Below are 11,651 nucleotides of genomic sequence, written 5' to 3' on the forward strand. Positions count from 1 at the left end.
CTTCCCTGGGGGCACCTCTGCCAGGGCAGCTTCCCCAATCTCCTGGGGGCTTGTAAGCAGCCACCAGCAGATAAGCCTTGTAAGTCCCACTTAAGAAACCAACCTCCCTACATGCCCCAAGTGTTTCAAGGGAGCTGTTTTTTTAACAAAGGTTTATTGAAAATATGAACTCTTGCCCATAACAAATCCCATTAGTGCAACACAAATACCACATGAAAGAAAGAAGTAACTGAAGAGAGAGGGTCTTCTCTCAGAAAGAAAAGAGCCAAAATACTGAAATGATGTTGTTTCTCATTAATTGGATTGAAGCTGCCAGGTCTCCAGTGTTCAGATATGGTGCCCTCCTCACGCCAGCCCATGGAGACTTGATCTGTGGAGCAGCTTTTTTACTCTTCTTAGTGCAGCAACCAGCCTGGAGAGGTCTGGATCTCGGTCTCTGGGGACATCAAGAAGGGTTTGTGCTCTGCCCTGTCAGTTCCAGCTTCAGGGAAGGATCAGGAAAAATTTTATTCTAGATGCTTTTGGGGTTGAGCTTGGGGGACTGAGAAGGAGGCAATCCTTGGTTCACAAAGTGAGGGTTGATGTACAGTTCAGTCATTTCCTGGTACTCCTCGGCTTTGTCCTCGGGGAGATCAAAGAAAATCTTCAGCAGGTTCAAGTTGAAGTAGTGCAGTATGACCACAGTGATCCCAGCCACAAAACAGAGCAAGCCTAGAAGAAAATGTGCTCTGTGAGAGCATTCCTGTGAGCACCCTGCACCCCTCCTCTGATGGCCCCCTACTAGGGATAATGCCTTCTCTTATGGAAGATGGCCTTCTGCTCTCTGAGGTGGCTTCAGATGCTGTGCTGAGTATCTTAAACCCAGGCATATCATCTCATAGAATCACAGAATGCTTTGAGTTGGAAGGGACCTTAAAGATCATCTTGTTCCAACCCCTGCATGGGCAGGGACACCTCCCACCAGCCCAGGCTGCTCCAAGCCCCATCCAACCTGCCCTTCAACACTGCCAGGGATGGGGCAGCCACAGCTTCCCTGGGCAACCTGGGCCAGGGTCTCACTACCCTCAAACTAAAGAATTTCCTCTTCATGTCTCATCTAAATTTCTCCTCTTCCAGTTTTAATCCATTCTCCCTTGTCCTCTCCCTCCCTGCCCTTGTCCCAAGCCCCTCCCCAGCTTTCCTGGAGCCCCTTCAGGCACTGGAAGGTGCTCTAAGGTCTCCCTGGAGCCTTCTCTTCTCCAGGCTGAACACCCCAACTGTCCCAGCCTATTTCCAGAGCAGAGCTGCTCCAGCTCTCAGATCATCTCTGTGTCATCCTCTGGACTCTCTCCAACAGCTCCATGTCCTTCTTATGTTGGGGGCTTCAGAATTGCACACAGTGCTCCAGGTGAGGTCTCACCAGAGCCGAGTAAAGGGGGAGAATCACCTCCCTTGACCTGCACGTGTCTTAAAATCCAGGCGTGTGATCTCCATCTCCTTTCAGCACTGCACCTCAGGGGCTAAAAATCCCTCCACCACCCTTGAGATGGGGATAGTGCTCCCTCTTCTGCCAGCCCTTTTCCCACCTCTGCCGGGATCTGCTTTGCAAAGGCACAGCAGGGGCTTTGGTGGGGCTGCACTCCCTCAGCTCTCTCACATGAATTTTGGGGGGGAAGGCACCAGGACTCCTGCACCCCCAGAAGGATAGGATGCCCTCATGTAGCTTGGTGTCCTTACCAATGGCCAGTGTGAGCCAGAAAGATCCCCCGTAGCCCGTGCGCAGTACCGCGGTCCCAAAGTGGATCGGGCACACCAGGGAGTTCCTCACGGTGGAGAACGAGAGCAAAGAGAAGATCATGAAGGCACCTGTAACCAGCAGCATGTAGCCTCCATAGACTAGGACAGGCATGGAGAAGAGCATGTTGGAGATGAGCCAAGTGCAAAAGGCCACCCTGGAGACGAGAGAAGACCAACAGGCGAGTTGTGCAAGTGTCATGGACTAGGACACCCTCTGTGAGGATTTTCATGTGGAAGGAGTATTCTGGGATCCAGGTTGCATTCACGAGGCCAAGAAGCTCTGTGGGCAGACTGGAGTGACCCCAAATTTCCTGTTCCCATTGCTCAGCCCACAGACCGTAGCAGGGTCAAGGAGGTCACAGCAGGCCCCTCAGTGTATCTAGAAGATCTCAGGTCCCCACCTTTCCACGTGTTGGGCAGTGCAGACCCCAGAGAGTAGCACACAGCACTGGGGTAACTGTGGGAGCAGGCATAAGTCACTTTTAGCAGCCCTGATCTTACCTCAGGAGCTGGGTAACAGAAATTTTCAGCTACTGGCCAGGAGCTCTTGCTCTGTGGTACCACCAGGCTCCTCTCCAGGCTCCTGCATCCCTGCTCTCAAACCCAGGCCAGAGGGAATAGGGGGATCTGCAATGGTCCTTGTCCTCCACAACCCACTGTAGAGGTGTTTCCTCACAGCCAAGGTCCAGTTCTCCCTCAGCCCAGATGAGCAGTAACATCACTGCCCAGCAGATCCCACTGAGGAGTCCAGATTGACCCCACAATAACAGCATCATCAGGTTCTCCTCATCTGGTCCCACTCCCATCATTCAGTGCTCTCACAGATAGGGATGGGAGAATTCTCCACATGCCCACGGGCCTCTCTGGGCCACCCAGGACAGCAGGTCCAACTCCCTCCACAGGGATGGGCCCCTGCCATCATCAGCACATCACAGCAGGGATCTGTACCATGTTCCTCTCTCCTGTGCCCAGCCCTGGTGAAGCCAACCAGCAGAGAAAACCAGGATCATCACACATATCTGCTCACCCCCAGGCTCCTACAGGGCCGCTGGTTTGACCACAGACCTTGCAGAGGCCCCTCCAGGCACATGGCTTTCTTCCTGAGAAGGGCAGCAGAGCCTTTCCCATGTCCTTACATCTCCCCTGCCTGCACCAGTGGAGGAAGGCTCACCAGAGCATGGCTGACGCGTAGTGGCCGGAGATGCGGTACTGCCTGTGCACACTGCAGGGGCTTTGCGTGGTGAACTTCTCTGCCACGTAGAGGATGGGGTTGGGCAGCCCCTTCTCCAGCCCCTCGCTATAGCTGTGGTCATAGTCTGCATCGAAGCTCCAGGCAAAATGCTCGTTGTAGTTGATGGTCTCATTGATCTGGTTCACTGGGTTTCCTGCCAGAGGGAAAATACTGAGATCGTGCTGTGTCCCTGCAGCCTGGATGCTGCCAGCCAGGAGCACCCCAGAGACTGCAGGGTCCCAGGAGGCTCCACAGAGTGCAAGGCCAGCCACAGAGCACTCCTGGGGCTGTGGCCACTCCAGAGCTGGAGAGGGGGGCTTGAGACTCACCCCTGAGCGTGATGTTCACCCCCGCCAGGCCAACATGCAGCCCGATGTCTGCATTCACCAGGACACGGCTGAAGGACTTGTAGGAGGTGTTTGCCTTCACCCAGCCGGCCTCCCAGTCCCTGGTGAACTGGACAGCTGCCCAGAAGAGCAGAGCTGGTGTTAAACAGGGGCTGGTCTCAGGCTTACAGGGAGTGCACAGAACAGAACAGCTGAGTCAGCCACCAGGACCTGCCTCAACCAGCTCCCACGCCCTGGCAAGAGCTCCTGTCCTCCCCTTGTGGAGCATCCACTCCCTTGTTCTGGGAGCTCAGATCCTCAGGGATGAACGCCATGACCTGATCCCTCCTGGGACATCCTCTCTAGGACTTCCCTGCAAGATCCCCAGCATAGCAAGCACTGCAGCCCCTAGGGTCTAGGAAATGAGCCTGTTCTTCAGCCTCAGGGACAAGGTTGAGTTTTATTGCCAAATGCTGAGCTTTTGGGAGCAGTTGAGCACGGAGGTGGTGGAGAGGGTTGGCAAGATCCATCCCAGCTGTGTCAGCCACTTCAGCAAGGCAACAAACTGGAAACCTTTCTGGTACATATTTTTTGGAACAAAGTGTCCCTTCCTGAGACACTTTGTGGAGGGCTTAACTTTCTGGCACTGGGATGAGCTGAAAGTGAAGGTGATGCTTTAATCTCAGGCTGAACGAGACCTTTTCAACCTGCCTGAAAAGAAGTTCAGCTGCTGAATCAACTTGTGAGGGCACTGATCCAGTAGCAGCTCTGCAGGAACATTTTCTAGCAGCAGGGTCAAGGGTGTCCTGCTGCCACCAGGCTTTAAAACAATTAATTCCTCCTGGCTGCCCAGGCAGCACTGGCTGCATCCTGGTAAGGAGAGCAGTGCCAGCTGGCTCTCCAGGGCTAAGCTGTGGAGCAAGCCCTGGTCTCTGCCCCTCTATCCTCTCCATCCTGGCACCATGCTCCTGGGCAGCTCTGGTGGCATCTCCCAGCACCTAGATACCCTCAGGCAGGGTGACCACCACTGGCCCAGGAGTCAGTCAGCAGAGTTTCATGGCTGGTCACAGCCTGGAAATCTACTCCTATCAGCTGGTCACATCAGGGGTTGAGTTCAGCTTGGTCTTCATCATCCCTCTCCAAGCAGTCTTGTCCTCTACCCTGTCCTTTGCAGCAGGAGTCTTTCTTTGGTTCAGGGTCAGGGCTGGTGACTCTTCACATCTGGCATCTTCTATCCCCTCATTACATCTTTCACTTACATGTCCTGTTGCTCTGTCAGAATTGGAAATCTCACAGCCTGGTTCTCACCACCAGTCATTATTACAGAATCAGATCTCCTGATTTCTTCTCAATCAAATCCTCTCCATGTCCTCCTGCCTTGCTCCTCAGAAGGTCTTTATCTGGCTTCCCACACACTTGTGCACTGCCTGTGTTCTATTTCAACCTGCTCTCTCCAAGTCACTGCAAGGCTCCTCTCACCCTCCATGCATGCCTGTGGACATGCTGTGGACACAGCCTGAGCTGCTCAGATGGGCTCCCTTGGCAGCTCAGGAGGGCTTGGACAGCCAGAGGAACACGGTTCACCAGAGCTGGGACTGTGTCACCTCTGTAGAGCAGTTATGATCAGCCAAGATTTCTCTTCATTCAGAAGTGATCATGGGCCCCTCCAGCTGCTCTCAGTTGCCATGCCAGGGGTGGGAAAACCCTTTTGGGAAGCTGTGTGACTGCTTTGCAGGGCAAGGGCTGGGAAGACCAGGCCATGGCTGTGACCACCAGCTCACATTTCCCAGGCACAGACCCTGCCCTGGGGTTTGCTCCTGTCCCCAGACCCACCCTCTGGGGGCTGCGCAGCACTTACCAATGATCACCACTCCCACGACGAGGCTGAGGAGAACCCGAAGTGTCCAGTACAGCCTCTGTGGGGAGAGAGGTAGGACATCAGGCATGGAGGAAAAGTCTTGGCTGTCTTCCTACCTCATGCTGAGCCAGCCCAGAGTGTCCCAGCAATCAAAAGGTGGGGAGCAGATGCTCATCTCCAGGGAGAGGGGTCACGCACCGCCCGTCCACGGATGCCTGGGATGATGAGCAGGAAGCTGCAGGCAAATGTTAGGAAGACCACGATCACGATGATGATGCTGACATCAAACACAGAGATCTTCCTCTGCTGCGGGTAGAAGGGGTAGACACCATCAAAGAGAGTCATCCTGTGCCTCTGGAAGCCTGTGGGAGACAGGAGGTGACTGCAGGAAGCCTGCGCTGCCCTGCCCAGCTGCCTCCAGCCCGTGGTGCCAGCCCCACCTCAGCTCTGCAATAACCAGCTGCAGGAGGTCCACCTCAAAACTCCCCAGAGGGAACAAGGAAATGTGACACTGCCAGGAAGCAGGCAGGGCAAAATACTCCTCAGCAAAGAAACACACCACCCAAAAACCCCAGGTGGAGGAGAGGAGGTGCCTGTGGCAGGGCTGCATCAGCCTGCAGGGTTTGTGGCAACCCAGGAAACCACAAGCTGCTGTCTTGCTACAGCTTGAGGAGCAGCCTGGATCCAGAAACCTGTTGAGCAGCTCCTTCCCAGACAGAGCCAGCTCCTTTGCTCCAGGAGATGCAGCCAGAGCTTTCCACTTTGTGGTGCACCCTTAGATAAAGTCCACAAGTCAGAGACCATTGGCAGATGCTGCCTTCCTCCAACACTACATGGAAACACTGAGAACACAGATTTCATAGTAGCAACATTATCCCCAGCCAGGGGCCAACACCACCATCAAGAGGAGCAAAGATCACTTCCCCTATTTCCACCCCCTCTGCTCAAAGAGGCTATTTCCCAGGAGCTGCAAAAATACAATCTGGGGAGGGAGTAGTGTCTCTGTGCTTGGTCCAGAGAGGCCAGAAGCAACCCTTAGAGATGACATGTGGGTCCAAGGAGCACACAAGCTTCAGGGACACATCTCAAGGCTCAAGGAGACCAAGTTATGTGAGATCAAATGGCAGATGAAGCGTATCATTCCCATAGATGGCTTCCAACACTTTGGTTCCAGCAATTACAGAGATTCCCCCCTTCCTAGGCTAGATCTTTTCTACCAAAACTAATTACATTCTTAGTCTTTTCATTTCCCCTACTTAATAGCATCTCTGCACGTAGCTACCTCGGGAAGTCTTCTAAAGTCAGGGAATACCTGAGCTAATATGACTCAGGACCAAACACAATTTCCCTGTTCCTGCATGGAGGAGTTGGTTGTATTCTTGTTTTCTGAAAAGAGAGTTGATTGTGTTTTTAAGTTAAGAGCCAACCTGGAGCAATTCAGCCACAAACCAAAAAGCAAGTCCCAAATCCCTAGAAGTGGGTGGGGAATTACAGTAACTCTAATGAAATTATTTACCTGGGCAGCTGAAGTCACTTTTCAATGCATAAAGCAGTATTTGGTTTCAGAGTCATTCTCTGTCCAGCATCCTTACAGCAAACAATTTAGCAGAGCGGGCTTTGTCCAACGGGCTCACAGCTGAGCTAGACCTGACCTCAGCTTGACTCTCTGCTCCAGACAAGCAGAATTCTCCTCTACTTACAAATCTTGCTTTGGGCTATTTTGCTGTAGCTGTTTCAGGCTATTTCCCTGGAAAGCCAAGCCCCGAGAAGGGTAACCATCATTCCCGCTGTGGTTACCTGGCAAGCAGGAGCTGTAATTGAGAGCTGCAGGGTCCCCAGTCCAACAAACGTGTCCACAAACAGTCTGAGTGGCTGGAAGAAAAGGAAGAAATGAACAGTTTAGCCTAGGACAAGTGAAATCTTGATCGCTTTAATTCCACTGGTTTCATTTTATCTTTGCCTGTGAGATGCTACGAGGGAAGGAACAATTCCAAGCCTGTATTTACTGCAAAGCAGCTCTTCACAGCTTAAATCAGATCAACAGCATGTAATGACTGAAAAACCAGAACACAGCAGGGAAAATGCTGCCTTTTAAATCTAAATTTAACTTTTACATGATATCAAGGGATGTTTGCATGTCCTCTGCACTTTGCAACTTCTGGGAGTAGTTCTATGAAGAATTTCCAGGGAAAAAACTCTTTCTGTCTGCTCAATCTTTCTCACTTCATTACCCTCCACAGGAGACCAGCTCCTTGGCATTTTTGCAGCTTTGAAGTGGAAAACTGGAGCCTGTAGCTCAGAGCAGGAGAAACTGAAGTTGTTGCTCCTCAGAAAACATCCTCCATGCAGAAGCATGGCTGGGGCCCCAGAAGCCCCTGTGGTTGGTTCCCTCTGTCTCAGCGTATGGAGAGGAAAATGACTAGAGGCATCTTCCAGGAAAGATCAGTAATTTAGCAGAAATTGACAACTTATACAATATTTTTAAATTTTTTAAAACTATTTTTTAGATTACTTTAAATTTTGAAACACTCTAGATTGACAGGAAGAAAGGCAGTAAGTTTGCCCAAACTCCAGCAGTTCCTGCTCACAGAAACCTCTCCTGCCCCAGGATACATCAGGATGGAAGGGAACCTGCCAAAACTCTCCTCTCAGCAGAGCCAACAGCAATTCTAGGCTGGGTTGCTCAGGGCTGCAGATTGATATTTGGAGCAAGGGAAACGTTGTCCCATGGAAACTGGAACGACCAGGGGCGCAATTCAGGGGCGGGTGGGACACACGCTCCCTGCGTTCCCCGCCGCTGTGAGAGGGTCAGATCGGGATAGGAGAGACCGCCGGGTTAACTCAGGCTGCGGATTCATCCTCTCCTCCTCATCCTCGCCCACCCGGGACCCCTGCAGCAGACTGGGCAGCGTGCGGGGGCTGCTCCTCGGAGCGCGCCAAGGGCCGGGGCGGGAGCGGGGCGCGGCGGGGGATCATTCCCAGGTGCCCACCGACCCGCTCACCTACCTACCTACTCACTCACTCACTCACTCACTCACTCACTCAGCTACCTACCCACCTACCCCCCTTACCCACCTTCCTCCCCCCCCGCCCCCAACCTACCTACCCACCCAACCACCTACTGACTCTCTCACTCACTCACACACACACCCACCCACCCACCCCCCTCCCTCCCTCCCTCCCACCCAGTCAGTCAGTCACTCACTCACCCACCCACCCACCCCCTTCCCTACCCACCCACCCCCCTCCCTACCCACCCTCCCTCCCACCCCCCCTCCCTCCCTGCCCACTCACCCATGCACCCACCTTCACCCCCCTCAATCCTTTCTTTCCCCCCCCCCCCCCCACCTGCCTCCGCCGGGATCGCGCGGCCCCGGCCCCGTCACGCGCCCTTATAGGCGGCGGCGGCGCGCGGAGCCCTATGTAAGCGCGCGCACGGCCCGCCCCCCGCACTGCCCGCCGGCCGCGCGCAGGTGAGCGCCGGGAGCGCGGACACGCGTGTCCCCGGCTGCGGGGGGGAGCGAGGGGGGGGGGGGGTCTGGGCGAGAGGGGACACGCGTGGCGCCTCTTGCGCGTGCGTCCCGTCCCGTCCCGTCCCTTCCACCCCGCGCGGGTCTGCAGCGCGGGGCCGCGATCGCTGCCGCCTGCGGGGCCGTCGGGTTGCGCGGGGGCGGGGGGGGCGGGGCGGAGGGTCCTGCTCTTCCCGCAGTGTCCAGGGACGGGACAAGGGGCAATGGGCGCAAACTGCAGCACAGGAGGCTCAAGTTAAACGTCAGGAAAAACTTCTTTCCTGTGAGGGTGACAGAGCCCTGGGACGGGCTGCCCAGAGAGGCCGTGGGGTCTCCTTCTCTGGGGACATTCCATAGTTGTCTGGATGTGTCCCTGTGGGATCCTGCTCTGGCAGGGGGTTGGACTTGATGGTCCCTAGAGGTCCCTTCCAACCCCACCGCTCCGTAACTCTGTGCCAGTCCCGCCTCCTTCTGGCTGGATGACAAGTGGGGACCGGGGGTGCAGAGGGATGGGCCTCGCGTTTCCTTCCCTTGGGATGGGACTGTGTTCCCACACACACACCTGCACAGGGCTACTGGTGTCCCCACATGCTTGGGGGACAGGGAGCAGGCTGAGATGGGGGTACCCGTCCCCATCAGCAAGGGGGACCAAGAGGCCAGGGCCACGGGTATCCCTGACAGCTTCGTGCACTAGGAGGCTGGGACCACCCATGTCCCTGCCTGCAGGGAGGATAGGGGTGGGTCTGGGTCATGAGTGAGGACAAGGCGGTCATGCATGTCCTCACCTGCAGGGTGCGATGGAGCCGTGCACATCCCTGCCCGTGCGGAGCGTGGCCACAGGGCAGCTTGTGCTGGGACCCCGCGCGTCCCTGTCTGCGTGGGCACAGGGCACTGCGGGGACAGGCGGCGAAGGAGTCTCTGCTGTGCACGCTGGTGACACTGGGACACCTGGCCCCAGGTGTGTTACCAAGCGGGAAAGCTGCAGATACTGCTGGACTCTGTGTCCATGGCCTGTGCAGAGGTTTAGGATGTTGGGGATGACACCCAAGGCTGAGGAGGTGCAGCCTGCTCTGAAAGCCCCGGGCTGGCTGGTGGGGAAGGGGCGGGACCCCAGTCTGTCTCACCAGCACTGGGCAGAGCTAGAAATGAGCTGTGACCAACAAGGACCAGAGGGCTCAGGCTCTCAAACGCCTTGAAGCTGCTTTCCTCTACCTGTATGGCCACACCAAGTTCTGCAGTGGGCCTGCTGCTCTCTTGGGACGCTGATGTGTCCTACAGCTTTGGGGAGAGTTCCAGAGACATTTGGAGGCTGAAACTCTAACTTCAGGGGAGCCAAATCTGCTGAGATAGGTGGTGCAGGAGATCTTTGCTCTGAGGGAAGCCATGTGTTTGCAGTCTCTGCAGCATGGTTTTTGAAGAGGTGTGAAACTCCATGCCTTGACAGGGCACAGGGATCCTGTCTGATGGGGGAAGATAAGGCTGGGGAAGCTGGTGCTTGATTCCACTTGGTGCAGAAGGAGGGAGTGACTTTCCAAAGGTGGCACAGGGAACCTGTGGAAAAGCAGAGACTGGAAGGCTCATCAGAGCTTACAAAATTCCTGGAAAGCTTGACAAGTCTGTGGAACTAATCAAAGCTTGCTTTCCCTGGGCAAGCTGCACCACAGGCTTCCAAGGTCAGTCTGGTTTCATTATGTCAAGCCAAGGAACCTCTGCATGGTTTGTGAGATTTGAGAGGCAGGTGTGAGAGTGGGGGGCTCTTTCTGGAGAAGCCTGGCAGCTGGTCCCCAACACACGGGAAAGTAGATTGGGGAGCGTGAAGCTGAAGCTCTCAGCTGAAGCATGGGAAGGGAGCTTGTGGGGCAGCCAAGAGCCACTCACTAGATGCCCATCTTCCTCGGGTATGAGGTCTGTAGCCCAGGTCTGCATGGTCCTCTTCTCGAGTGCCTCCTGTAAGGACTGCTGTGACTCAGCCCTGCCTGTGAGGAGGTTCCCAGCATTAGCTGGAAAAGGTTTGATAGGCGGGGGAGGCATTGGTGTCCATGTCTCCTCATGCTTTACAGACCAAGTTCTGTCAGAGAGAGCTGCTCATGGGGAAGGGAAATGGTTCTTGAGGTTTGATTTGGAGACACAAGCTGCTGTGCCCAGTAACTTGGAGGAAGACATAAGGGCAGTGTAGAGGCATGGAACAAAAGTTCCCTCTAGATGGGAAAGGTTCTCAGAAGTGTGTGGTCCAACCTACTGCTTGGAGCAAAACCACCACTGTCACTGTATCATGTTGTCCATGGTCAAGGCTGGAAGGCTTCCAGAGACACCCCCACCCCAGGTCTTAAATTGATTAGACAAGAAGTGGGCGTTTCAGTGCTGACCCATGTCAAGATGCAAAGTATATGAGAACTGGCATGTCATCTCATGGCTTGGGTCAAGAGCAATTCTCCTACTTGAGGAAATGGGAAGTCTGCTCAGGGACAGGAATTTGAAGACATATTTTCTACTGAAGCCCTGCAAGGAGGCCCAAGGGGAAGGGGAGACATGCTGCCCTGTGAGTGTGGTGGTGTGCTTTGAGCCTTGGCTTTACCCCATGTTTCCTGAGCGACTTTGGGAAGCCTTCTGCAGCATCTTCAGGCCTCGGCTCTAGGTGGGGTTTGCAACTCTGTGCTTTTTGGGTCAGCAGGAGGTAAACCCAGCTGTGTTCATGGGGACTCCCTTCCTACAGTGTGGGAGGTCATGTGGATCTCTGTGCACAGGGGAACCACAACCATTGGGGGTTGCTTGTGGTTTCTCCAGCCACCCAACCCTCCACACTGGTTTCAGCAGAGAATGGGCTCTTTCTGTGGAGTGAAGTTTCTGGCAGGAGAGTCTCATGGGATGATGGCAACTGGGCTCTTCTGCTGATAGCAGAGGTCCTAGGCTTCTCCATGCTTCACCCATTGGGCAAATTTTTGTATTCCTCC

General features: G+C 54.8%; 1 protein-coding gene across 1 annotated transcript; it reads right to left on the reverse strand.

Moving 5' to 3' along the window:
• Window positions 1-296: 296 nt before the first annotated feature.
• Window positions 297-7,060, reverse strand: DUOXA2 (dual oxidase maturation factor 2). Its single transcript, XM_051628766.1, has 7 exons — window positions 6,989-7,060; window positions 5,390-5,553; window positions 5,192-5,249; window positions 3,337-3,471; window positions 2,948-3,161; window positions 1,717-1,931; window positions 297-711 (listed from the first exon to the last, which is right to left on the reverse strand). Exons 2-7 carry the CDS (start codon window positions 5,534-5,536, stop codon window positions 512-514), a joined length of 969 nt encoding a protein of 322 aa, XP_051484726.1. The 5' UTR covers window positions 5,537-5,553; window positions 6,989-7,060; the 3' UTR covers window positions 297-511.
• Window positions 7,061-11,651: the final 4,591 nt, after the last annotated feature.

This window comes from Apus apus, chromosome 10 (assembly GCF_020740795.1).
Source record: "Apus apus isolate bApuApu2 chromosome 10, bApuApu2.pri.cur, whole genome shotgun sequence".
Taxonomy (NCBI): domain Eukaryota; kingdom Metazoa; phylum Chordata; class Aves; order Apodiformes; family Apodidae; genus Apus; species Apus apus.